Below are 27,570 nucleotides of genomic sequence, written 5' to 3'. Positions count from 1 at the left end.
TGTCAGCGGCCGAGCAAGGCTTTGCCTCACTCGCCTGCAGCTCCGGGCCCTCAGCAGCACGAGAGGTTGTGGTGCGGCAGGATGAGTGCAGGTTCCGACCCCGTGGTGATCGTCTCGGCGGCGCGGACCGTTATAGGTAAGTGGCCGGCGGCGGCTAAGCCGCGGGGACTCCGGGATCCCTGGGACACCCTGGACTTTGCACCTCGCCCTTCCCGGCCGACCACCCGGCAGCCCCGCCCCGTCCTCGCCAGGTGATGCCCACTCCTCTTCGCGTGCTCTGATTGGATCCCCGGGTAGAACCACCGTGCCGCCTGACTCTCCCATTGGATGGCGAGGGTGGGCGCTCTCTCCCGAGTCCTCTGATTGGCCAGCTCCAGGAGGAGCCATGTCAGCCCTTTGGCCACAGGGGCGGGGTTGACGGGTGGTCAGAGCAGGGTCGCGGCGGTGAATGGAGGTTTAGTGAGAATTGCCGTCCCGCGCTTAGCGCTGTGGACATTTCAAAGCCCTTGGGCGCGTGGGACCGTCGACCCCTTTTGTTAGGGAAGCGTGGGCCGCGCCCATCTGCCAGCGCTTGGGGAATGGATGCGCAGGCTTCCCGCGCGTCCGCGGCTTCCCGATGCTCTGGCAGCGTTCCGCGCGAGTCTCGCCTGGGTGAGAGTCACACACGCTCCGCTCTGTACCCTCACGAGCCGCGCTGGACGCCCTCCTCATCGCCCCCGCCTGCCCTTCTGCCCTAGGCTCCTTCAATGGTGCCTTGTCCACCGTCCCTGTCCACGACCTGGGCTCAACGGTCATCAAAGAAGTCCTGAAGAGGGCCGCTGTGGCTCCCGAAGAGGTGTCAGAGGTCATATTTGGACACGTTTTGACAGCAGGTAACTCCTCAGAGACCCCGGCTGAGGTCAGGTTTATTGGAAGCAACCCATCAACACGTCCTCCCATCCCCACTCCCGAAGCTGAAGTTCTTCACTCCAGAGATGTGCCCACGGCGTTCCCGCTGTGGGAATTCTTCCTGTCGGCCCTCTGGCAAGCCCCTTCCAGTTTAACACTCCTAGACTTGCATCTGCGTGTCCGGATGAGCCTAGACTAGACCACCGTCCCCCACTGCCTTTTCATGCTGTAGACCCAGGGCCAGCCTCACGCATCCGAGAGTATGCACGGCCCTCCATAGTCCCCAGAAATGTACACATTCAGTACAAAAGTGTGAATTCCTCCTTTGTGTCTCGCACTGTGCTACCTGCTGGGGATAGGGCAGAGGTAAGGGCCTTGCGCCCCGCGGTAGGCTCCCTTCCAAGCTGGCCAGGTAGGTTGCACTTCCTGCTCCTCACGGGGGGTGTCTCACTCCCTGGGAATAGGTGAGGCACCAGAGTGCTCCTGTCTCCCTTCTGGTTCCCACTGTCTACGGACTGGTGATCACTGGCCATTCCTACTTATTAATAACCAGATTCATGTTCACTCAGCATAAATTCCAATTATCGCTAGTGGTAACTGGTAATGCTCACTTACAGCCAACTTTTGTCCTTACCCTGTCTGAGACCTGGCCCTTTTTTTTTTTTTTTTTTTTTTTGGTGTTTCTTAATTTATAGTTTTGTAGTTCCTCTTCCTAATTCTCCTTTCTCAAATTGTCCCTGCGGGCCTACCACTTTCCCTTGACTCTCCAAGGGCTTTAAAATAGGTGAGTAACACTCTCAGACTGGCAGCCTTCAGCCCACATCCTCCTTCCTTCCCGGACCCACGATTCAGACTTAATTCAGTTGCCATACGGTACTCCATGTTGGTTTCTCTGTTCTCTCTTCCACGCTTCTTTTCTATAGTATCTTTGCAAATTAAAATACAAAGAATAGCGATGTTTATCAAGGGCCTGCTGAGTGCTGGGCTTTAAAGCACTGTGCTTACTGCTTTCATTGCTTTATTTAATCCCGTCAGTAAGTCTGTTGAATCGTATTCTCTCCATTTTCGAAATGAGTGAATGAGAGTTTGAAAGGTCAAGTCACTTATCCACAGGCACAGTTGCAGATGGAGCTAGCATTCGAACCTTCATCTGTCCTACTTCTTAAGCCTAGACGCCCTCCATAACCCTATAAAAATGTTTAGCTGATCACCTGCTGTGCACTGGGCACTATTTTTTTTCAGCTAGGGATAAGTAGTGTTCATATCAGACAGAAATCCTCATTCTCATGGAGCTCACGTTCTGCTAACTGCTAGACTATTAATTATGTTTAGCACCCATTTCTTACCTTTTTTTTTTTTTTTTTTTTTTTTTAAATTTTTTAAGTTTTTTTTTATTTTTTTGAGACAAAACGTGAGGGGGGGGGGGGAGAGAGAGGGAGACACAAGATCCAAAGCAGGCTGCAGGTTCTGAGCTGTCAGCACAGAGCATGACACAGGGCTCAAACTTACTGCGAGATCATGACCGGAGCCAAAGTTGGACACTTAACCGACTGAGCCACCCAGGCGCCCTGCGCTCATTTCTTACCTTGAAGATGGAGGTTATGGATAAACACATAACATCTTTATGAAGGAATCATTTACTTAAATGCATTTGTAACTCACTGTAGCTTAAAAAGCAGGAGCTTCAAATAATATTTTCTTCTTTATTAACTAGTATGCTGAGTTCAATTTAGAGGTATTTTGATTCTGTCATTTGACCAATTTTTCCTATATATGTTTTTAGTTTCAAGGCTACCAGTCTAATCCCAGAGAAAGAGCATTGTGATGAATATAATCTCTACATTTTTGTCCATGAGCTATTGGCGAGTTTTTTCCAATAAACTCACTGAGGAAAGGTGCTAGGTATGGGTCTATCTGAAATTTGCAATAGAGTGACCACTGTACAAACATTGATCCTTTGGTAATAGGCACTGGGTACTGAGCATATTTGAAACTTTCAACTCCATTCCCTTCCTTTTTTTTTTTTTTTTTTAATTTTTTTCTTTTAACGTTTATTTATTTTTGAGACAGAGAGATAGAGCATGATTGGGGGAGGGTCAGAGAGAGAGGGAGACACAGAATCTGAAACAGGCTCCAGGTTCTGAGCTGTCAGCACAGAGCCCCACGCGGGGCTCGAACCCACGAACTGTGAGATCGTGACCTGAGCTGAAGTCGGATGCTTAGCCGACTGAGCCACCCAGGTGCCCCTCAACTCCATTCCCTTCTATGCTACTTTATGTATGTGATGTATTTCTTTCGGTTCCCTGAAGGAACAGTTCCCACAGTTGAATTATGCAAGGGTATTTGTCAGTTCTGATTTTGCACATGTCTTGTTACATAACCAGTTAACCATGTGTGATGAATATCAAGCAAAGAAAGAAATACTTCTTATCAGAGGTTTTCCTCTTTAAGTAACCCTCTTACTGTGCCAGGTGTCTTGAAGCCATGATCATGGAAGCACATGGCCCTAGTTAGAAACATGGATGATGCCCAAGTTCTGCCCTGTGTTTATGGGGGAGTATGTGCTGGGGCACCTGGGTGGCTCCCCAGTCGGTTAAGCATCCGACTCTTGATTTCGGCTCAGGTCATGATCTCATGGTTTGTGAGATCGAGCCCTGACTCCAGCTTTGTGCCGACAGTGCAGAGCCTGCTTGGGATTCATTCTGTCTCTCTCTCTCTCTCTCTCCCCCTGCCCATCCCCCACTCACACTGTCTCTGTCTCTCTCAAATAAATAAACTTTCTTTAAAAAAATAAGGGAATGTGTGCTTATTCAGACCCTGTTGAAAGATCAAGAAGAATGTTTCCTTCTTAAGATATTAATCGTTTCCTTGTGGAAGAAGAAACTTATATCCCTAAAATATAGAACAGCACAAGATAATTCATATTCAAGAGCTAGATTGTGGCAAGGATAGAGTGTATACAGGCCTTTTTCTGTCTGGCTGGGAGCGTGGTTTGTTTCAGCTCGGCTGGGAAGTGACAGGAGCCCAGTGAAACATTTTGTTTCTCTTTGATTGCTGAGAAGTCTCTGTGTTCCCTCTTCCAGGTTGTGGGCAGAATCCTGTTCGACAAGCCAGTATGGGTGCAGGAATCCCTTACTCTGTTCCAGCGTGGAGCTGCCAGATGGTCTGTGGGTCAGGCCTCAAAGCCGTATGCCTTGCAGCCCAGTCAATAGGGACAGGAGACTCTAATATTGTGGTTGCAGGAGGCATGGAAAGCATGAGCAAGGTGAGGCCTCTGAAGAAACAACTCTTGCTGACCTCTCACTAATAAACTCATTTTGCCATAGCAGAGTAACCTGATGCATAGCAGAGCTGAGGCCAAACAGTAAACAAAGTAAAACTGGATTCAACCTTGATCCCTATGTGGATGTTAATTATTCTTCCAAGCTGGGGGAGAAATCCAGGTTGTAGAAAAATCCTGTCAACCAGTGTGATTGGAACAGAATTCATTTTTTTTTTTTTCCTAAAATGTTACCAAAGCATAAAGTGTGTCCCAAATTTAACTTGTTACATTAGTTGGCTGATATCCTTGGTCTTAAATTTCTTTCTCATTGTATGGAAACGTAACAAACAGATGTTTGCACTTATTGTCCTGTGCTTGACAAGAAGGACCCCAGGGACCAAGGGACTAAATTTTGTTGACCGTTTGGAGACATCGAATGTGGAAAAGAGGACCACTGAGTGGTACCCTTCTCAAATAGGTTTGCTCGGCAGAATTTCTTTCCCCAAGGCCCATCCCTCAAATTGGCATGGGAGTGAAAAGAAAAAAGTATATCACCAGCTTCCTACAGGCAGTTTAGGGTCTGACCTGGGGATCCCCTAGACAGGGCCAAATCAGCCCAGGAGGAGGTAAGTTGAAGGTAGTGAACATGATCAGAGTGATTCTGAGGGGACCATGCCAATATCCGTGTAGTACTTTATGAGGTTTGTAGCTTTTATACATATAGTCACAACAGCCCTTATAGGGTAGATGGTATCATTCCCAATCCACAGGTCAGGAAACTGAGGCCCAGAGCCAGGATTCAAATATCAATTTTCTGACTCCCAAGTTTTTCCATTCTATCTTAGCTGCTATTGAGTGGGTAGGAGTTAAGAGGACCCACACCCAGAAAGCTCTCCCCATTAATTAGGCCTCCTGATTGTTCTGACTGTAGGCATTATGTCTTGTATCAAAATGAATAACACACAGCGTGATCACTTATGCCGTTAGATTAGCTCCTCATTTAACAGATAACTAGTTGTCTGCTTTGGATTCTGTGTCTCCCTCTCTCTCTGCCCCTTCCCCACTCATGCTCTGTCTCTCTCTGTCTCAGAAATAAATAAACATTAAAAAAAAAAAATTAAAAAAAACCCCAGATAACTAGTTGCCTCTTCGGAAAGACTAAATGGAGTTTTTAAGGACACAGGACACAGAATGGATAGATTTGGTGGTAAATGGAAATAGGTGGGTAGGAGACTAACAGCTTCTCAAGAGTGGGTAGGATAGAATTGTGTGCTGATTCCAGGGGTCTTCAAGCCCTGGGTGGGAGGAGGATGGGTCGACTGGGGAGAAGGATCACCGGGGGGACTAGGCGAAGACTGGGGAGCCACTGGATAGTTTTGAGTGGGATCCTAAGGAGAGGACTAGTTATAGCCAATCCTAAGTCCACTTGTATTTCTTGTTTCCAGGCTCCTCACTTGGTTCATTTGAGGGCAGGAGTCAAGATGGGGGAAATGCCACTGATGGACAGCATACTCTGTGACGGGCTTACCGATGCATTTCACAACTACCATATGGGCATTACGGGTAAGACAGACACAGCTGAAGACAGACTAACTGTAAAAAGGTGTCCAAAAGGTCATGTCATAGTCAGCTCTGCAGGTGCTTTCCTCTTTAAGGTCAGGGACCATGTCCTCATCATTTTGTATCACTGATGGCAGGGCTAGTTCCACTCGGGTGAGCCCAACTGAGGAAATAGCCTGTCTCTCCTCTGTGACTCCTTGATTATGGCGGGATGTTACAGGTGGGTGGGACTTCAGAGCTCTGATCAACCTCCCATTTCACCATATGAACAGACCAGGGCCCCAAACGGTGGTTTTGTGGCAGAGGTGGTATCAGAGGTGATCAGGTACTCCTGGCACCTCACACCGCACTCTTTGCACCATATGACCTGGTTTTCATTAGGCGTCTGCGGTTCAGGTTTACTGGCCAGGCAACTGGAAGGTCAACAGAACTGCTGTCTTGAGTCATGAGAAAGTGGGGGAAAGAGCAAGATTCTAAGCAGAGGGAACAGTGTGTCTAAAGGCAAGGAGGGAGGGGTGTGGAGACGTGGGGAGCAGAGAGAAGCTGAGGCATCTTGTTACTGCAAGTGAGGGCGGCCGTGGGGAAGGCTGGAGAGTGTGGCCAGACTGCGGGAGGCTGTGTTCCCTAACAGGGTGTTAACATAGTGTCCAGGCCGGAATTTCTCCAAGTGTGATATTCCAGCTGTGTCAACATCACCAGAGGCCATCAAGCCTTGTCTGAGGTGTTCTGGGCTGAATTGTGACCTTCCAAAACTCATATGTTGAAGCCCTAACCCCCAGGACCTCAGGATGTGACTGTTTTTGGGAGTTGGGGCCTTTTAAGGAGTAATCAAGTTAAAATAAGGCCTTTAGCGTGGTCCCTAATCCAATCAAACTGGCATCCTTAGAAGAAGAGGAAGAAATACTAGACATGGCAGTGTAGAAGAAAGACCATGTGAGGATACAGTGAGAAAGTGGCCAAGGAGAGAGGCCTCAGGAGAAAACAGACCTGTCAACATCTTCATCTTGGCCTTCTATTCTCCAGAAGTATGTAAAATAAATTTCTTTTGCTTAAAAAAAAAAAAAAAAAAGAAAAAGTCTCAGGCCATGATGTAGGCATTAGTAAAGACTAGACCTCCTAATATAGACAAACAGAAAACTGGTCAAAACATATCAAGCAACTGTTTTCAAATATTAGCCAACAATCATGTAAGACTGAGATTCTTTTTTTTTCCTCCTAATTTGGGCCTTTTTTCATGAGGACCTTCCAGAACCTTCTGTATTACCACTTGGGGCTCAGCCCCCATTGCTCCACACCTTAGCCTCTTGCAAGCTCCTGGCAGGGATGGTGTTGGGAACAATCCAAATTGTTTGGAAACAAATCCCCCCCCCCCCCCCTTCTCTCCAGCTTTAGATAAATGCTGTCACTCTGGGAAAGGTCCTGCATCTTGTCCACAGTGGCTCAGGCATTTCCGGTGCGGTCGGCCCCAGCAGTAGGTGGGGGATAGGGGCAGTTGCCAGGAACTGCCATTTCCTACTGGCTGTTGTCCCTTCCTTGCTGGTACCACTCCCTGATGGCTTGTTCTAACAGGGGTAGATGTATTCCTTCCACACAGGGCAGCACCAGGGGCCTTCCCCATGCAGCCTTCATCTGATGCCTGTCAGCTCTTTCCTCCCTCAGCCTGGGGAAACCCTCCCTTCTAGATTTATGTAGAGGAACATGTTGTTCCTCTCCCTCTGGTGCTTGAGTTCCCCAAAGACAAGGTACAGGAAGGAAGTTCACCTGGGCTTGGAATGGCTCTACCAACTTGGTATGGACCAGGATCCGGAGCGCTCAGATCCACACTGAGCCTTCACAGTAGATCAAGATTGAGGCATGTCTTAGAGGCATGGCCTGCCGAATGTTCTCAGCGTGCCCCCGTCGGGAACTTGGCTAGCACTGACCAGGGAAGGTGATAGATCCCGAGTTTGGGCATCATCCCAAATAGTTCAGATGGATTTTTGAAGATTCCTGTCAGGGCATCGTGGCACCTTCTTTCTGCCCTGTGTGATCCTGTGACGAGGGAGGGGTGGGTTACCAGGAGCACCTTGCTTTCTCCCCAAGGCAGTTTCTTGCCCTGCCTCTGGGGTCCTCTCCCTGAAGGGCTGCTCTAGGGCTCCCCTAGATGAGAGCAGGGGACTCACCCACCCTGCAGCCAGCCGTGGTGCCAGTGCCCACACCAGTGCCACCTCTACTTTGGCTGCAGTCTGTCACAAGACTGAGATTCTTGAAAGAAGGGAAAACCCCACTGTCCCTGACTTTCTGCCTGGAGGAATAGTGGCCACTGAACTAGGGAGGCAGAGGTCAGAGTTTGGTGCTGCTGCGATGGCTAGATTTTGTGGGGCAGAGTACTAGAGAGAAGGGAGCTAGAAAAGGAGCCCCGGAAGTCTCCATAAGGGTCTCCTCAACACTTTGGTCAAATACTCAGATGTATGTGTGCAGAGCAACACCTGCTGGAAACAGCTGCTAGAGAGTTGTGAACTGGGAGACTCAGGAGTTCGGACCAGCCAGAGCAGAAACTTTACTGAACCCCCTGGACACTCCCTTGACATCTCAGAAAGGTCAAAGTTTAGGGTAGGGCTCTAGCCCCAGAGTAAGGACTACTCTAGACCCAAACTAATAAGCTTAAAAATCAAGCTTCAAAAGGATCCGTATGATCTGCCAGCATGTTAATGGGAATGATACTCATTACCCTTGCTTAAAGATCATAAAATGCATATGTTCAACAGTATAGCGACTGTAATGTCCAGCATGCAATAGGAAATTTCTAGGCATTCACAGAAATAGGAAAATGTTAGCCCATAACAGTAGAAAAAACGGTCAATAGAATCTGATCCCTACAATGACAGATACTGGAATCAGCAGACAAGGATTTTAAAGGTGCTGTTTTACCCGGGTTTACGGGCATAAAGGAAAACACGACTGAGGAACATGTAAGGGAAACCTTAGCAGTAGAAGGGAAAATACGCACAAAGAAGTAGATGAAAATTAGAACTGTGAAGCCCACACTCTGAAATGAGAAACCCACCGGATAGCCTAATGAAAAACTGGAGACGGAAGAGAGGGTCAGAGAATTTAAGGATAGAGTAATACACACGACTTGAAGAACACAGAGAAAAAGATTGAGAAAAGAATGAATAGAGCCTCAGGGATCTGCGGAACAAAGTAAACTGGACTCACGTGCATGGAATAGGAATCTTGGAAGAAAGAGAATGGAGGCAGAAACATTACTGAAGAAACAATAGGTGAAAATTTCCCAAATTTTGTGAGAAACAAAATTCGAACACCAAGAAAGACAAAGAGTTGCATTTCGGCAAGCTAGTAAAACTACCAAAAAAGAAAGGATAAAAATACAGAAATTGGGGCCCTTGAGTGGCTCAGTTAGTTAAGCATCTGACTCTTGATTTTGGCTCGGGTCACAATCCCAGGGTCGTGGGGTTGTGCCCCATGTCGGGTTCCACACTGAGCACGGAACCTGCTTAAGATTCTGTCTCTGGGGGCGCCTGGGTGGCGCAGTCGGTTAAGCGTCCGACTTCAGCCAGGTCACGATCTCCCGGTCCGTGGGTTCGAGCCCCGCGTCGGGCTCTGGGCTGATGGCTCAGAGCCTGGAGCCTGTTTCCGATTCTGTGTCTCCCTCTCTCTCTGCCCCTCCCCCGTTCATGCTCTGTCTCTCTCTGTCCCAAAAATAAATAAACGTTGAAAAAAAAAAAATTTAAAAAAGATTCTGTCTCTGACCCAGACTTGTGGTAATTTTCAACAAAGGTTCCAGTGTAATGAAATGGGGAAAGAAAAACCTTTACAGTGAGTGGTGCGGGAATAAGAGGGTCCACAAGCAACTGGGAAAAGATGACCCTCAGCTCCTACCTCACACTGTATACAGATACTCATTTGAGATGAATCACGGATCTAAAGATAAAAACCAAAGAAGTCAACATAGAATAGCTTGTAAACCTGGGGGTAAGACAAGACTCAGAAGGCAATAAACTTAGAAGATAAATTAGATAAATTAGATTTCAAAAATTAAAACTTACCATCACTGAAGGCACTATTAAGAAAGTAAGTCACCAATTAGGAGAAAATATTCATGATACATATAAGAATTCCTATAATAATAATAATAATAATAATAAAAAGACAACCAATTGAAAAATGAGCTAAAGGGGCACCTGGGTGGCTCAGTCGGTTAAGCTTCCAACTCTTGATTTCAGCTTGGGTCATGATCTCATGGTTTGTGGGTTCAAGCCCCACATGGCGCTCTGTGCTGACAGTGCGGAACCTGCTTGGGATTCTCTCTCTCTCTCTGCTCCTCCCCTGCTCTCTCTCTCTCTCTCTCTCAAAATAAATAAATAAAATTTAAAGAAAGAAAAATGAGCTAAAGATTAGGCACAAATTTCACAAAGGAAGATAGATGAATGGCCAGTCAGTGCAAAAAAAGTATTCATCATTACTTCAGGGAATGCAAATTAAAACCACAATCAGATGCTGTTCTACACCCCCAGAATGATGAAGATTAAAATGACTGGATATTGGCAAGGATGTGAAGCAACTAGAACTCTGATACATTGCAGCCATAAAGTGGTACAACTACTTTGGAAAAAATTTGGCAGTTTCTTTACTAAAGACACATGAAAACATCGATCACTAAAAGCTTTGCACAAAGAAGTTCATAGCAGCTTTATTCATAAGAGCCAAGACCTAGAAATGGTTCAGGTATCCATCAACAGGAGAATGCATAACAACCACTCAGCAGTAAGAAGGAACAAACAGCAATAACCTCAACAATATGACAATGCTGCGAACAGACACTGAGTTGCATTTATGGTGACAGAAATCAGAATATTACTTGCTTCAAGGAGGGGGAGATGGGTAAGAGGCATGTGAGAGCTCTCTGGGGTGATGGAAATATTACATATTCAGGAGATATGGTTGCCTGCATTTGTCAAAACTCGTTGAACTATACACTTACGATTCGTGTATTTCACTCTGTGTAAGTTTTACCTAATCAAAGAAAAAAGAACTGTAAACAAATACCGAGCTCTAGTTATTGGGTTTGCTTTCTCCCCAGTGGTGTGGGATAGCAAGTTCTGAAACCACCTTGTGTATATTCTAGATTTGAGCAAATGAGTGACTATATTGAGCATAATGGGAGCCAGGCTTCTCACTATTGTAGGAGGGAGTCCACGAAGGGAAAGGGCGAAGCGTGCGCTGGTGGTGTTAGGTTACACTCAGAGAATGCAAGGTATCACCATGAGTGTGTATACATTTGCAAATCGTAAGTGTATGTAAGTTCCTAATGAACCGGCACAGGAACAATGACATGCCAGTAATAGTGAGCAGTCCTAACACCCGGATCTTTATTTCTAAATGCCTTCTCCACTAAGGAGAACTAAGGAACTAAGGTTCCTTTGAGAAGTGTCCACGGTAGGACAAAAGTGCTAAAAAAAAAAATAAAGTTTTTCTCCGGCGCTGTCTGCGGAGGTGGCAGCGCCCTACTTGGCATCATGGCTGCCTTCAGATCTCTGGTGAAACCCAGGAATGTGACCAAGGAGTTCATCTGGTACCAGTTAAACTAGTATGTTAAAATTAAGTGCGACTGGTAGAAACCCAGAGGCAATGACAATGGGGTGCCCAGAAGATTCAAGGGCCGAATGTTCATGCCCAGAATTGGTTACGGCAGCAACAAGAAAACAAAGCACATGCTGCCCATTGGCTTCTGGATGTTCCTAGGCCACAAGATCAAGGAGCTTGAGGTGCTGCTTGATGTGCAACAAATCTTACTGTGCAGAGACTGCTCACAGTGTCTCCTCCAAGAACCGCAGAGCCACTGTGGAAAGAGCAGTCCTACTGGCCACCAGAGTCCCCAGTTCCAATGCCGGGCTGCACAGCAAAGAAAATGAATACACAGCTTATGTGCACATTGTATTTGTGTTAGTAAAACCATAAAACTACCAAAAAACAAAAAATGAAGAAGTGCTTAGAGCACACGGGGACATGTCAGAAGGGCTCAGGAACCAGCTTAGAGGACGCCCACTGCCCGAATCTTGAACAATTTGAACATCAGAATAAATAATGGTAGTTACGGGTTATGTAACTTATTAAATGAAGGAAAAATATTTGAGTTCATACTGATGTCAGCATGATACATGGAGGGAAGGAAAACACCAGTTAACATGTACACAAGGAAGGTTGGAGTTGGAAAATCATGAATGCGAAAAGTAGCAGATGAAATTTGATGAGGAAGAAGTATTTTTTCGCAACCTCAAAATAACTTCCCATAAATTACTGATAAGTTATAAACGGAAAAGTAGTAACTTTACCGTGTAGAGAGGCTTGAACCAAGTGATGAAAGCTAACGGCACCTGAGGTGAACTAATACCACAGGCATCCTGATAAGATTCACTGAGATCATGTCTGTGGTATGCCTGCTTTTCTGCAAAATCTTAATCTAATCTTGAGGAAACATCAAACCTAAATTGGAAGACGTTCGATAAAAGAACTGGCCTCTGCTCTTCAAAAAATCCAGGTTAAGAAACACGAAGATAGTATGAGAAACTATTTCAAATAAAAAGAAACTGAGGAGCTGTTTCACTATTAAGTGTAACACAGTGTGTGATCCCTGAACTGAGCATCTAAATTTAGCTACAGAGGACATCATTGGGACAATAGGTGAAACTTGAATCTGGACCACGAATTAGATCATAGTATTGTATCAATGTTAAATTTCCTGATCTTGGTAACTGTGTTTATGTAAGAAAATGGCCATTTGGGGGAAATATACAAGGAAATTAAAATTGAGGGATAAAGAGGCAGGATTATAAATTTTTCTCAAATGGTTCAGAGAGAATGATAAAGTAAGTGGGGCAAAAAAAATATAAAACAGTTGGTGAATCGGCATAAAGGAAATTTCTGAAAGTTTAAAATTATATAGAAGGGAAAAGAGAGGACAGGAACAAAGAAAATGGCTTCTAAGATTTACTGCAACGTTTCCAAATTCATTGCCACTGTGAGGCAAGATGGCCACAGAACACTGTCGCAGCCCATCGGTGAGGCTGCTTGTACTCGGCGCTCCGTGCTTGTTTACATGTGAAAAACTTGAGCTACCGAGAGCCAGTTCCTGAAAATGTTTCTTTTGCTTTATTATTATTTTTTTCTTTCACAGCTGAAAATGTAGCCAAAAAATGGCAAGTGAGTAGAGAAGATCAGGACAAGTTTGCAGTTTTGTCCCAGAACAGGACAGAGAGTGCACAGAAAGCTGGCTATTTTGACAAAGAGATTATACCAGTTTTTGTGTCTTCTAGAAAAGGTGAGTATCTGGATCATAATGATTTAAACAGCAGCATGCCTATTTATAGGTAAGAGTAATACTCCACAAAATAATATATAGGAATGTTTATAAATTGTGTCTTTCAGGTTGCAAAGAAAAGATTGATCTTGGATATGTCTTAGATGGCGGGGCTGGGCGGGGGGGTGGGGGCATGTTTATGGGGCGTGGAAGGGTTAAGAACATAGGCATCTGTGTTAGCACTGGACCCTCTTGGTCCCAGAGTGTCCACACTGTTCTGTAGATACAGCTGGTTTCATGTGAGAAACTGGAGCGTTGGCTCATGGTTGTTAGAAGGCAACAGCTGACCTTTTGTCCCTACAGGCTAATTCTCCTCGGAAGTGAACATTCGTTATTTTCTGTATGTTTTTGTTTACATATCATACATCTTGAGGGTGGATCTTTTTGGGTCACTTTGCTATTATCTAATATGGCGTGCTCTAGTCGAGGGGCTATTACTGGTAACTGTTCCGTTCCCCATAACTGATGTCACTTATGTCCAAGCCTCATAGCTTTGACGCTCCCGGGTCCAGGCGGTTGTAACCAGACAAGTCCTACGCCCACACCTTAACTTTTCGCACAAGGAACTGCCCTCCTCAGAAAGGGCCGTGCATATGGAAAACACTCAAAATGTCTCATGAGGACAGTGCTTATAAAATGTTCGAACACACGCTTTTTTTATTAGTGTGTACTTTCCTCTTGGAATAAAAGTATTTTTGATGAGCCTTCCTTCCAAGTATGAATCTTCATGCATCATGTCTCAGGACTCCACCATTCCTAGCACGCCAACTGCCATCTCTGTGGTAATCTTGGGGAATTGATTTTCCTTGTTCAGGTCTTACTGAAGTGAAAACAGATGAGTTTCCTCGCCATGGGACCAACATAGAAGCCATATCTAACTTGAAGCCTTACTTTCTCAAAGATGGAACAGGAACAGTCACCCCAGCTAATGCTTCAGGTCAGATTTGCCAAAGGGCAGTTGGGGGAAAACCGTCTTCTGCTAGGCCCCACCAACTTAATGCCTTCTTCGTTTCAATTATTTTTTTGTATACAAATGATCCTAAAACCTTTAGTTGCTCTAAGGGAAAATCTAGTTTCTCTGTATTTGATCATTACTAAGTGTTTACATTTTTGACTTAATGTATATGTGAAAGAATGGATTTGACTCCCTGACATCCTCACTAGACACAGGCGAAAAAGCAAATTAGGGAACCCCAGAATTTATCTACTACCTCTGTGCTTTTCCAAAACCAGCAACTCCCAGTACCTCCCGTGAAATGAAGACTATTTCTTCCATTTCTTTTCTTACCCTCCCCTCCCCCAGCTTTCCTCAGTTAGAACATTCTGTGGTCAATTATGTCATATTCATATTACCAAACTTACCATTTCCAATTACATTGTAAATAGGAATTACAGCCAATGAATTTGCCAAGATGTATTAAGAATAATTTAACACGTCTTCACGTGTCAGAAAGTAGACACAGGCATGTAACTCAATGACCATCTCAAAACTCCAGACTTTCATATTTTACAGGAATAAATGATGGTGCTGCCGCTGTGGTTCTTATGAAGAAGTCAGAGGCCGACAGTCGAGGGCTTACACCTTTAGCACAGATAGTTTCCTGGTCACAAGTAGGTGTGGAGCCTTCCATTATGGGGACAGGACCAATTCCGGCGATAAAGCAAGCTGTGAGTCTAGTTCTGAACGTTAGCCCCTGTCCTTTGCTTTGTTGGTTGAACGAACCTCTTTGGGACCAGACCAACACCCTGTAATTCGTTATTCTGTCCTCTGTAAACCTTGGCTCAGATCCTCTCCACTCCAAAATGTCAAGATCGAGCCTGGTTTTGCTTTCCTTTTTATTCTTATCAGGTCTCATTTTCCCTTTAATGGAATTCCTCCCTAGCCTTATGCGAGCATATTCCTGCAGCTCTACCTCTAGTCCACCACAAAGAGCAGCCGAGAACATTTGGGTCGTATGCCTTTTAGGGGTAACTGATAATCCCCTAGATCATGTCACCTACGTGTAACCTATTACTGCTTCAAAACTTTAACTTTAGAATCTCCAAGGGATGTTTGATCCTTCATGTTTTGGAACTGGTGTCACCGAGGCAAAATGTACCACTAGGCCCCTGCTGGAACATCCCAGAAGAGATCCTTCAGTATCAGTCTATTCTTTTGAGTATCTACAATGAAGGAAGGCTCCACCTGAGTGTTCAGACCTCTATTCCATTCATCTTTCCTTCAGGTTGCAAAAGCAGGTTGGTCACTGGAGGATGTGGACATATTTGAAATCAATGAAGCCTTTGCAGCCCTGTCTGTTGCAGTAGCTAAAGAACTTGGATTAAACACAGAGAAGGTAAACCCGAGCAAGCAGTCGTGGGGATAGCTCACAAGTGAACTCTCACAATGCAATTTTAAGATTGCAAACAGCAAAACCCACGTATAGTTGTTCCACAGTATCCCTGGTATTGGCCAACCGGCCAATAACTAACTTGTGGGTGGATCCTGGGTGCGTGCCTGCTAGGGCTGGGGAGTTCTTTTGCTTCCCGAGGCAAAAACCCTGGACTGTGTATTAGTTTACTTCTAACACCAACAGAGCATGGACTCTTCTAAACTAGTGAGATAGGGTGGATGTCACAGGGGTATAAACAGTATACCTAAACAGTAAAAATGAAAGTGGAATTTGAAAGGATAGTTTACTGGTGTAATGTTAAAAGGGTGAAGATAATTTACGATTTGTAGCCCTGGGGCACCCGGGTGGTTTCGGTAGGTTAAGCCTCAGACTTGATTTGGGCTCAGGTCATGAAATCACGGTTGTGGGATCAAGCCCAGAGTCAGGCTCCACACCCAGCCTGCTTGGGTTTCTCTCTCCCTCTTGGCCCCTCCCCACCTCACATGTTCTAAATAACTATTAAAAAAACCCCACAAAACTTTTTACCCTATGTCCACAGAATAACGGTATATATTCTTCCCCCCTTAGGTCAACATTCAAGGAGGGGCGATAGCCTTGGGCCACCCTCTTGGAGCATCTGGCTGTCGGATTCTTGTTACCCTGTTACACACAATGGAGCGAAAGGGTGGACATCGTGGTGTGGCTGCCCTATGCATTGGGGGTGGGATGGGAATAGCAATGTGTGTTCAGAGAGGATGAAATTGCTTAATGAATCATGCCGAAACTAAACTGAAACCTCATCTCTTCTCACGCTAACAAGGTACTAAATTGTAATATGTGAAATCAGAGGACCAAAGTGAGGATGGAAACCATCTTTCGGAAGAACCCAAGGCTTGACAGCTTGTTATTTTTATTAATGTGTAATACTCAAGATAACAAGATAACTGCGTCTAACATTGTTATAAATAAAAGAGAAATGAGATCAGTCATCAAGGGCTCCCGAGTGAACGGCATCTTCATAACCTCCATGCTTATCATCTTTGCTTTCCGGGTGTAATTTGATAAGATCATCAATTCGAAGAATGGTAATTGCAGCTTCTGTTGCAAATTTCAAACTCTTAACTTTCACTATGGTTGGTTCAAATACTCCTGCTTGTTTGTTGTCTCGGGGTTTACCATTGACCAAATCAAGACCAATCCTGCAAAAAAAACAAAAAAACAAAAAAACAAAAAAAAAACCAACCAAAAAACCATTAAGTGATTTCTTACATAATGCACACCTATCCCATCTCATCTCTTTAAGAGATGAATGGCTTCGCCATTCAAATGTTAATCTTGGGAAATGTAGGGACCTCAGGATAGATCCCTTAAGACTACAGTAGTTGACTGTAAGTAACAAAATAAGTACCGAGTCATAGAAAAGCTTAGATAGATGCTGGGCTCCCAACATCATTCAGTATCTTAAACAGGGGCTCCTCAAGAAGATACGGATGACCCAAAAATAATCCCCTGGCCTCTGTGGGACCTTTGTGCAGGTGTAGTGACTGTCCAGAGAAGCAGGGAGAGGCTGGGACTCTGAGCTGCTAACTAAAATACACCAATGCTAATCACTAGTCATCATCTTTTATTGGTTTAAAACAAAGCTAAAGTGCCATACACGATACACAGATGACCGTGAAAAAGGGAAACTGTATGCTTACCATTTTAGATTTTTGCGTTCTGGGTTGACTTGAGCCTCATTATGGAAAGCTCTTAACTTTGCAACCAGATCTGTGGAGTCTTGGGCAGCATTCACGGCCAGTGTGTTAGGAATAACAAGAAGAGACCTTGCAAACTCCGCAATAGCAAGCTGCTCCCGAGACCCCTGAGAAGAAAGACAGCGAAGGGTCTTAAAACCCACAGCGGCAGCAGAGGACCGAGAAGAGTATATGTACTTTTGAACGTTTATCTTATTTTAAAAGAGAAAGCGTGCGCTACCTGGGGAGGGGCAGAGCGAGTGAGAGAAGCCCAAGCCGGCTTCGGGAGTCAACACAGAGCCCGAGGCAGCGCTCGTTTCCACAAGTCGGGAGATCATGACCTGAGCTAAAATCTACATGCCGACGCTCCACGGACCAAGCCACCCAGGGGCCCCATCAGGGAAGGTACATCCACAAAAAGCCAAAGATGGTGCCCCCCCGCCCTTCTTGAAAAGAAAGCACAATTCTACGTGTTCTCACCATGCTGGTTGCGTAGTTTTCGAGGTATATGGAAAGCGCCGCTTCTACAGCACCTCCGCCAGGAACCACAGATTTGGACTCCAAGACTCTCTTCACCACACAAAGAGCATCGTGTAAAGAGCGCTCCATCTCATCGCACATGAAATCATTCGCCCCACGTAAGATAACTGATGCAGACGTACGAGCCTTAGTGCTATTTAAAAAAGTAAAGTGAAATTCTTAATATATTTTCATAGACGTCTACAAAGAAACCCACCGTAAGCACCTCGACTGGAAATCCTGCTCACGTGGTTCACCCAGACACAGAGGCAGTGTCTGGACCGCGCAGAAGAGATGAAATGGTTACTCCATCTCGTGGTAGCGCACGGCCTACCATTGTTCTCTCCCACGCGTATAACTGCTCTGATCACTGAAAGACTAGAGCAGCAAATCAATGGGAAGGCGATCTGTTCCCTTACTAATAAAACCCGTGCAGCTCGATTGAGAAAGCAGCTCTTACTTTTTGATCAAGATCAGTTCGTCATCACAAATTCTCTCCTGTACCACCTCTTCTGCTTGTCCCAACATTGAAGCTTCGAAAGTTTCTTCTCCTTCCAAATTGGCCAGGGTTGACAAGATAGTCGCTGTGAAGATGATGACAAAGATCTGTAAACACTTTTCCCATGAACACTTTCATATGCTGTCCCAAATTCAGAAACATTTATGATAAGAGCAATGTATAGACAGGCATCAGATAAACCACTGTCCTTTCAGCCTAACACGGAACCATGACCTTCTGAGGTCAACACATTCAGTAAGTTAAAGAGCTTTTCCAGTAACGTGGAAAATGGCTCTATGAGACGTATTTGTAGCATAAGGCATTAAAGGAGTAAGATGTAAAAAAACCACTGCTTCTCAAACTGCTTAGTAATAACATTCCGACGTAAAGAGACACTGTCTCATATGCGGTAACGTGACGCGCCGCAGCTGGGAGCGAGCAGAGGACTTACCTCCAGAAGCTTTAGCGATGCGTTTCAGGTCCCTTTTTAAAACTCTTCGAACTGCCATAGCACCTGTCTCCACAAAATACTTCAGACACATGTCGTCAATTCCACCGGTGGTTAGAATAACGTTGGCACCAGTTGCCAGGATCTTCTGAATCCGCTCCTTGGTGATATCAGATTCTCTACAGAGATGAAGCATTTGGGTATGTAATAACCCAAAGTTATCTTCTGTGTGGTTAATCTAGTTCCAATTTCCATTAAATACTTCACATAAAATAACTGCAGATTAAATTACATCAAACACTCTTTCCCTTCTGTGACCAAAATTTAAATCAACTTACAGAAAAGTCCAAGAAATTAAAATTACCACTTAGTTCTCCCCCACCCCAATGTGAGTTCCGCATCCCTGCCTTTAAGGATCTGGCAGGGAAACACTGTCAACCATACCCTGGAAAAGCATTAGCTACAACGGAACGCAGAGATGATTGGGAAGCAACATGCAGCCTGCCAGGTGAGGCAAGGAAAGCATGAAGGTCTGGAGTCAAGAGGAGTCCAGAGTAGAAATGACTAGTAGGAACAGGGGCGCCTGGGTGGCTCAGTCGGTTGAGCATCGGACTTTGGCTCAGGTCATGATCTCGCGTTCAAACGTTCAAAAAGGTACACAACCGGCTCTGTGCTGACAGCTCAGAGTCTGGACCCTGCTTCAGATTCTGTGTCTCCTCTCTCTCTGCCCCTTCCCCACTCATGCTCTGTCTCTGTCTCTCAAAATGAACAAACTTTTGGGGCGCCTGGGTGGCTCAGTCGGTTGAGCGTCCGACTCTGGCTCAGGTCGTGATCTCGTGGTCTGTGAGTTCCAAGTCCTGCGTCGGGCTCTGTGCCAACAGCTCGGAGGCTGGAGCCTGTTTCGGATTCTGTGTCTCCCTCTCTCTCTGACCCTCCCCCGTTCACACTCTGTCTCTCTCGGTCTCAAAAAAAAGAAACAAACATTAAGAAAAAAATTTAAAAAAAAAAAAAAAATGAGCAAACTTAAAAAAAGTTTTTTTTTTTTTTTTTTTTTTAATTAAAAAAGAAATGACTAGTAGGAACAGAAAATGAACGTTTTGTAGAGTTAGATGTTAAAGTGTCTCGGGCCCATTAAGAAATTTAATATTTTTATTTATTTTTAATAATGAATTTAGAGAGTATGCACGAGTGGGGGAGAGGGACAGAGGGAGGGAATCTTAAGCAGGTTCCACGCTCTGTGTGGTACCCAACACAGCTCCATCCCACAGCCCTGGGATCGTGACCTCAACTGACTGTGCTACCCAAGCACCCCAATTTATTTATTTTTATTTAAGTAGACTCCACACACAAAGTGGGGTTTAAAAACTCACAGCCCTGAGATCAAGAGTCACATGCTCTACTGACCGAGCCGGCCAGGCACCCCAAGAAGTTTAACATTTTTAAGTAAGAGTATTATCCGTGTTTTCAAAAGGATGCCCCGATGTCAATGTGGGCACCGCACTGGAAAGATAGAGGAATGAGGCGAGGAAGCAGTAACTGGAGGCACAGGAGCGTATCTGATGCGAACAGATGTTCTGAACAGAGAAGTCCCAGTTTACGGCTTGGTGACAGGGAGGTTCAGCCAGTGACTCCCGGCGTAAAACAAAAACTAACAGGTTATGGGGCAGGACGAGAAAGTAGAGTCTGGTTTTCAAAAGATGCGTCCAAAGCCCCCGTGTCAATCAGGCGAAGCTGCCAGGAGGAGGGCACAGGACAGAAATCACAAGCAGGCTACGGGGAAGGGACACAGATTTGAAAAAGTCAACATGTTATAGATTATTAAAACTATTTCACTTGTCATTCAAAGGGCTTTTTTAAAAATAAGACAAAGATGAACCCCAAGGTAAAGCTGTCTATAAACCGTGACAAATGCTCTGGGCCACACGCCACAGGATGGGCAGCGGCTGCGAAGCCAAGCATATCCTTCAGGCTCTGCCTTCAGAGCTTCTGGCCCAAGTCCCACAAACACAGAAACTGTGCTGACGGGCGGGAAGAGCAAGTACAGGAACTCATGGCAGAGCACACTTCGGAGGGAAAGAGAACAAGCTGTTCTCTGAGCTAAAAAATAAGCAGGCAGAGAGTATAAGCGGACGGAAGAACGTTACTAGGGGCCGGCAGGGGAGTCTGACAGACTCTTCCAGTTGTGGCTGGACCACAGCGGAAAAAAATACTAAGACAGGAAAAAACTTATCCCAGAGCGATGGGAAGCCTACGAAAGGCTCTGCCTTGGAAATGACGAGATGACCGTGGCTGCTGTATGGAAAATCGCCTGGGAGGGGCCAAGAGTGAAACCCAGAGGCGTAGCTTAGCTGCCCCTCGACAGGGGCAAGAAGATAGGAAGTAGATGAATCTGAGATTTAATTTGACGACAGAAATCAAGGGGTCTTGGTGATACATTAGAAGGGAGAAAGGCATTAGGTAAAAAGAGCCAAGGTATTTCCTAGTTTTCTGCCTGAGGGGTCCCCATCGCTAAAATGCAGATTTATGGGTATCACCCAAAGCTCGGTTTTAAACATACTGAGATGTGTAAGAAGCATTCACAGGTGTCTGGAGCTCAGAGCAGCACATTCTGGAAGTCTCCAACATGGGAAGAATACCCACAGTCACAGGAATGAGGAGGGCTTATTCTGGGGAGAGCAGAGCAGACCCCGGGGCTGCCCACGCATACAAACACAAGACGGGGCAGCACCACCGAGCTGCCTCCCACCTCCCAGTGTTTCAAGAAGGAAGTAGTCACCAGCTCGAGAAAGGTCAAGTGAGTTGAAAGCCTCTACTGCATTTTACACTAGAGACGACTAGCGACCTTAGCAAATGGTCCTCCACTGGAGGGCACAGCTGCCAAGGAGATGACATAGGGGTGCCTGGGTGGCTCAGTCGGTTCAGCATCCAACTCTTGATTTCAGCTCAGGTCATGATCTCACGGTTCCTGAGATCGAGCCCCAAGTGGGGCTCTGTGCTGTCAGCAGACTCTCTCTCTGCCCTTCCCCCGCTAGCATACTCTGCCTCCAAATAAACTTTAAAAAGAACCAGAATTAGTAACTGAATATGCAGCTTGAGAACAGTCACCCTAGAGGGACTGATCGGCCTCTGGTAGAAGAAAGGACACTTTGTTTACAGGAAGAAAAAAAATACATAGGCAGATCTGAAAGGCAAAAAGCATGACTGACTTTTGGCAAAGACTTCTTGTAGCTTGGTTCAGTTACTGTTTTTTTCCTATTTAACAAACCGACCAACCATTAAAAACAAGAAAAAAAAGAGTGAGTGATACAGTCCAGTGGAAGCAGGCAGTCAAAATCCAGGGTAGCGGTCAGAGTCTACCTCTGGAGCGCGTTAACCAATCAGGAACAGCGTTAGCGTCCCCTGGGGCCTGGCGTACAGGGGACACACAGTGCACACTCTACTACTCGAGGAAGTACATTCCTTGGCAGGTCTGTAACATTAGTCACTCCTAAAACCGATGTTCTACAAGGTTTCGTTGAAGTTCTATCACCCCGGGTCTATCTTAAAACACCAGATCACCACATTTTCTAGCCTTCCAGCAATTTTGACTCTGGTCAAAAATCCTAATTCTTGGGGGCGTCTAGGTGGCTCATTTGGTTGAGCGTCCATCTTTGGCTCAGGCCATGATTTCATAGATTGTTGAGTTCGGCTCAGGTTTGTGATTTCAAGCTCCACATCAGGGTCTGTGCGGACAGCTCAGAGCTTAAAGCCTGCTTCGGAGTCTGTGTCTCCCTCTTTCTCTGCCCCTCCCCTCCGCTCAAAAATAACACATTAAAAACAACTTTTTTAAATCCTGACTTTTCTAGTCCTCTGAGACACCACATTTTAAAAACTCCAGCTGCATAATCACCATCCTCTGCTACCTGGCAACTGATTACTTGCTGTTATCTAGGAGTTGTCACCACTCCTTAGGATCCTTTTTTACTTGTCACCGGCTCTAACGAAAGTATCATTTCCAGACACCGCTTTCAAAGGTCAAAGATAATCTCTGAACATACCTCTGTCTAATCTGGTCCAGTTTTTCAGGGTCTGTAATAACCACCTGTACACCAAGCTTCATTTTTGTCTTCTGCAGGCTGAAGTCAAGGCAAGCAATCTTTGCGTTCACTATTCTCTTGGGCATGCCTGCAATTGAACGTAACATTAAATAACTGTGAACTGTAACGACGTCACGTTTTATAAAATATGGGTATTCTTAAAGCCTGATTAAAAAATAGCAAGAAATATTAGATTATGTTATCTACGAAGACAAAAATTTAGATTTTATAACATCTAACCATAGAAACAAACTTTTATGGCCTTTACGTGGTCTTTAACTTGCGTTTTTCCCCAGCTTTATGAGCTTAAGTTACACAAGCGAAACTGAAAAAGTGATCTACAATTTCCTCTGCCCTTGGGCTTTACTGAAGAACTGTTAAGTACAAGTCGTGGAGCGCTCCCCTAAGGAGGTATGGTATGTATTCCACGGACGGCAAATTTTGACCCTTAGTACCAAATCCTGAGGCTTACCCTGCGATCCCACCACACAGTTGAGTGCGTAGCCACTGATGAGCAGACTCTCCGTCTGACTCCTCCCGTGCGCTTTCAGGATATTAACAGAATTGACAGGATAGCGAGGCTGGCCCCTCACGTCTGTGTATTTAACTGCAAGCACAGCATCTACTACCATATTCGCGAAGAAATCACCATTTCTAAGCCAACAGTTAAGGAGAACAAGAGACACAGAATGGATAATGGCTGTTCACAAAAACCAGAGTAATTCTTTAAAAAAAAAAAAATTTTTTTTTTAATGTTTATTTATTTTTGAGACAGAGAGCACGAACGGGGGAGGGTCAGAGAGGGAGGGAGACACAGAATCCGAAACAGGCTCCAGGCTCTGAGCAGTCAGCACAGAGCCCAATGCCGGGCTCGAACTCATATACCGCGAGATCGTGACCTGAGCCAAAGTCGGACGCTTAACCGACTGAGCCACCCAGGCGCCCCAAAACCAGGGTAACTCAAATGCACTTCCTTTTAACCGTTTCCTCAAAAAAACAAAACATTAATTATGCTGTCAAAATGTTAAAATACCATTTATTGCTACCTGCAATTCCTATTACTATTATACACTATTGACTTTTCCCCTAGGAAAGCAAGGAAGGAAGCAGACAATTTCAATACAGTATCACCCGGCACAAAAACAAGATCTTACTCTTTAAAAAGCCTCAACTTTATCGAACCATCACAAGGATACATTCCGATGATTTTGGAAGACATCGATGTCTTAGCAGCATTGATCAGGCAATCTCTTCCGAGTTCATCTGTGTTAATAATTAGATTTTCACTGATGTATCGCACAGCTTCCCTGTTTGAAGTGTGTAGGGAAAGACATTTATAAATTCACTACTCAAAACATTGTTTTCTCACAATGGCAAAACGTCACGGGGACCAATTTTTTGTTCAGCCATTTCATACAGGAGGAGGACACAAGTAAGTCCTCCCTCGTCAGATCACGGCAATTTTTATCTATCCCATAAGCATAGCCACCAAAATCTATTATTGGGAGAAAATGTGGTAGTCAAATGGGAAAAAAAAAATACTAGCCCCGTTTCTTACTCAAATATCACTACTAAAATGTGACTTTTTCAAAATAAATTTAGTCATTAATAACATTTACAGAACACAGACTTTTTACAAATAACATCAGGTAATGTAAAATCTTCCCTGACCGCAGTCTTACTTGCAAGCAAGTCGATAGCCACTAATAACTGAAGTGGGATGAATCTTCTGTTTGACTAGTTCATCGGCATTTTTAAGAAGTTCTGCTGCAATAATAACCTGTTGAAAAAGATTCATTGCTCTGACGGAGTCTGACAACATGCGCCTATGTAAAAACAACACTGCAACAACGATCAGCTAGTGTTAAATGGTGACGATGATGAATAACTGGTTATTGGAAACCTGGAGAAAAGAGAGCTATACACAGTGTTTTATTTACATGCAGATGGCCAAAGCAAATAGGAGCCAGGCCACACAATGGTAGAGAACTGCACATCTGTTACCTTTAAAAAGGAAGTGCTCAACAGAAGCCAAGTGAAGAGTGTAACTATTCAAATGATGTCTATTATTTTAGACTATTACTTGGTCGATCTTAAAAATCATTCTTCTAGGGGTAACTCAATCAGTCGGTTGGGCGTCCAACTTCGGGTCAGGTCGTGATCTCAGTTTGTGAGTTCGAGTCCTGCACCGGGCTCTGTGTTGACAGCTGGGAACCTGGAGATTGCTTCAGATTCTTTGTCTCCCTCTCTCTACCCCTCCCTTGATCACACTGTGTCTCTGTACCTCTCTCAAAAACAAACATTAAAAAAAATTTTTTTTTAAATCATTCTTCTAAAGATATTACAAAACCAAAAATTCTGTCTGCTTCTTCTAGGAAAATTATCACTTTGTTTTTAAAATCATAGTAAAGTTATTTAGACAAAAACTATTCTCGTTATTTCAGAAGAGATAGATCCCATTCTTTCATGAGTTAACGTTTAATCTAGAAATACAAAGATTTTCCCCACAAACCACTGGCCTGCCTCTTCACAGTGAATTCTTATTTGTTCCTCACTAAATCCTGTTTCTACACTACACAACACACCACATCAGCATGCTGGATGATCTTCCAGAAGTTTGTATTGTTACTGATCACATTTACTTTTTCACGCTCCCATTTTGAACCCATGAAATTCAAAATGCAAACTTTTTTTCTTAAACCCAGTAACATTTCTTCCCTAGATAATTATAAAGAGAAAGTTTTAGGAACTTCTAAGTTTCAGGTGGCGAAAACATAAGACCTTTTAATGAAACTATTAAAAAAAAAAACCCTTGTGTATATGTATAAATACTGTTGTGGCCGAAAAACTCAGGAAACTTGTGAAAACCCACATTTACTTTTACATTATTTATTTTAAGAGAGAGAGAAAGTGCAAGTGGGGTGGGCAGAGAGAGGGACAGAGAATCCCAAGCAGGCTCCATACTGTCAGCACAGAGTGGGATGTGGGGCTGGGATCTCAAGAACCGTGAGATCGAGAGTCTGACGCTTAACTGACTGAGCTACCCGGACACCCCTGAAAATCTACATTTAAACCGAGTGGACTGTATTATCTCTTAAGTTTCTCTCCTTTGTACAAACTACATGCACTGGTTTTTGAATTCTGTCTATCCCAGAAGCAAAGTAAATTTTCTCCCCCTTGACTTACTCATAGCTTCAGTTTGTGAAAGTCCATTCTAGGAGAATAACTAGTCTCTAGCCACCTACCAGGTAACCAACTACCTACCACGGAGGTGGTTCCATCTCCCACTTCTTTGTCTTGCAGATCAGCCAGCTCACAAAGAACTTTAGCTGCTGGATGTTCGACCTCCAGTAACTTCAGGATGGTTGCGCCATCATTAGTAATGGTTACATCCTAAGAAATTTGCAGGAAAGAAAAGAAACAACACAATCACTTGCAGACACAGGACAGCCTCTAAATTAACACAAACCCCTATTATCACCTTTGCTGCACCTTCTAATACCGGCATTATGATAAAACCAGAGAATTCACATTAATAGTTAAGAACCATCATTTCTCTTTAGAGTAACACACAACAGGTAAGTGTACTTACACCAATATCATCCACCAACATTTTATCCAAGCCAACTGGACCAAGAGAACTTTTTACAATATTGGCAATAGAAGCTGCTGCCATAACTGTAGAAATAAAAAAAATTTTTTTTAAACCCACTGCTCCAAATGACAACCATTTCAGCCTAAAGAAGGTGACACCCAACAGCCTCTGGATTTTCCAAATCTACCAATCTATCCAAATTACTTAAAATGGTTAAGATCGGCAAACATCCCTGATTTCAAAAGTGTCCACGCTCTCGACTAAACAGCAACTAATGTCTTAATCCCAATAACCTCACTTTCAGTATCACTTACGCTAACGTTCCCAATAACCTCACTTTCAGTATCACTTACGCTAACGTTCAACTGAGATTTCGTCAACCAATTTTACTGTAAAAACCTGCCGGCGATAGGTGGGTAAGATTCGGATCTGGACATCCGGGCACCTGACATGTACTGCAGCTAATAACCAGTGGGGTACAGTGGCCCATTTGCTGGACTGTGGCCATTTGCTCATCAGTACAACCAGCAGTTAAAGCTAGCGTTTTCGGCTTAATAGCCCAAAAACGAGGTCCAAAGATTGAGAGCCACGCTCCTCCTGGTTAGAATCGGAACATACGAGGCGCAGGGCACCCAGACCAAAGGGGACGTGGGGCGTGACCAGCACGTGTCAATGCGGGAGGCTGGTTTTCCAGGCTGGGGAGCGCTTCTCAACTCCCGGGCCTGGGCATCCACTGTCAACCACACGCAGCGGGGACAGTTCTCCAAAACGTGCTGGGTGTTCCGGAAATCCTCCCCTACGGGAATAGAGGGCACTGCCGCCCCGCCCCGCCGAGACCGGACCGGGCCCTTTACCGGTACAGATGAGGAAAGCGCAAGACCCGCAGCCCTGGCTCTAATAGGGAGGGCCGGGATGGGGCCGGGAGGCCGGCCCACGGCGGGCCTTGTTCTCCCTTACCGTTCTGGGAGCGGATCGCCTCCCCGGTGCTGCGGTCTCCGAACACGGATAAAGGCCCCTCCATCTTCGCGGCGGCGTGCACGTCGAGTTTCACCCTCACCGCAGGGAACCAGCGTACGGGTCCCTTCGCCCGGTGGCGTCCGCAACAGCGGTGGCGGCTACAGCGTGGAAAGGGCCTGAGCGAGGCCGCGGAGACTGCTGGGAACACCTCTCCCCCGGCCCGGCCGCGGGGCAGGGCGGGAAGGGAAGGAGGGGAGAGAAAAGGGCGAAAGACCCGGAAGGGAGGAGCCGGAGAGGG

General features: G+C 45.1%; 2 protein-coding genes and 2 non-coding genes across 4 annotated transcripts; 1 reads left to right on the top strand and 3 right to left on the bottom strand.

Annotated features, from left to right (window-relative positions):
• On the top strand, window positions 1-16,431 carry ACAT2 (acetyl-CoA acetyltransferase 2). The gene is made up of 9 exons (XM_040448730.1): window positions 1-136; window positions 738-872; window positions 3,972-4,153; window positions 5,596-5,713; window positions 12,888-13,031; window positions 13,885-14,007; window positions 14,584-14,738; window positions 15,296-15,406; window positions 16,031-16,431. The coding sequence occupies exons 1-9, from the start codon at window positions 82-84 to the stop codon at window positions 16,199-16,201; spliced, it is 1,194 nt and encodes a 397-aa protein (XP_040304664.1). The 5' UTR covers window positions 1-81; the 3' UTR covers window positions 16,202-16,431.
• Window positions 16,336-27,500, bottom strand: TCP1 (t-complex 1). The gene is made up of 12 exons (XM_040448729.1): window positions 27,273-27,500; window positions 26,313-26,398; window positions 25,985-26,113; window positions 24,403-24,500; window positions 23,917-24,027; window positions 23,193-23,374; window positions 22,682-22,808; window positions 18,648-18,823; window positions 18,158-18,281; window positions 17,659-17,851; window positions 17,143-17,306; window positions 16,336-16,641 (listed from the first exon to the last, which is right to left on the bottom strand). Exons 1-12 carry the CDS (start codon window positions 27,334-27,336, stop codon window positions 16,425-16,427), a joined length of 1,671 nt encoding a protein of 556 aa, XP_040304663.1. The 5' UTR covers window positions 27,337-27,500; the 3' UTR covers window positions 16,336-16,424.
• On the bottom strand, window positions 17,968-18,099 carry LOC121013521 (small nucleolar RNA SNORA20). Its single transcript, XR_005782758.1, has one exon. It is a non-coding gene; the product is annotated as a small nucleolar RNA SNORA20 (small nucleolar RNA).
• On the bottom strand, window positions 24,113-24,252 carry LOC121013522 (small nucleolar RNA SNORA29). Its single transcript, XR_005782759.1, has one exon. It is a non-coding gene; the product is annotated as a small nucleolar RNA SNORA29 (small nucleolar RNA).
• Window positions 27,501-27,570: the final 70 nt, after the last annotated feature.

The sequence above is a fragment of the Herpailurus yagouaroundi genome, unplaced genomic scaffold (assembly GCF_014898765.1).
Source record: "Herpailurus yagouaroundi ecotype Mexico unplaced genomic scaffold, PumYag 198, whole genome shotgun sequence".
Lineage (NCBI taxonomy): Eukaryota > Metazoa > Chordata > Mammalia > Carnivora > Felidae > Herpailurus > Herpailurus yagouaroundi.
The sequence above is the reverse complement of the archived record's forward strand: the minus strand, read 5'-3'. Positions and strand labels throughout refer to the sequence as shown.

Excerpts from the sequence above, each read along its gene's own strand:
- ACAT2 (XM_040448730.1), top strand. The coding sequence starts at position 82 with ATGAGTGCAGGTTCCGACCCCGTGGTGATCGTCTCGGCGGCGCGGACC. Across the intron at positions 137-737 it reads GGCGGCGCGGACCGTTATAG|GCTCCTTCAATGGTGCCTTG; the intron begins GTAAGTGGCCGG and ends CTTCTGCCCTAG. Across the intron at positions 15,407-16,030 it reads TTGGATTAAACACAGAGAAG|GTCAACATTCAAGGAGGGGC; the intron begins GTAAACCCGAGC and ends TTCCCCCCTTAG.
- TCP1 (XM_040448729.1), bottom strand. The coding sequence starts at position 27,336 with ATGGAGGGGCCTTTATCCGTGTTCGGAGACCGCAGCACCGGGGAGGCG. Across the intron at positions 26,114-26,312 it reads TGTTGGTGGATGATATTGGT|GATGTAACCATTACTAATGA; the intron begins GTAAGTACACTT and ends CAAATTTCTTAG. Across the intron at positions 24,028-24,402 it reads GGCTATCGACTTGCTTGCAA|GGAAGCTGTGCGATACATCA; the intron begins GTAAGACTGCGG and ends CACTTCAAACAG.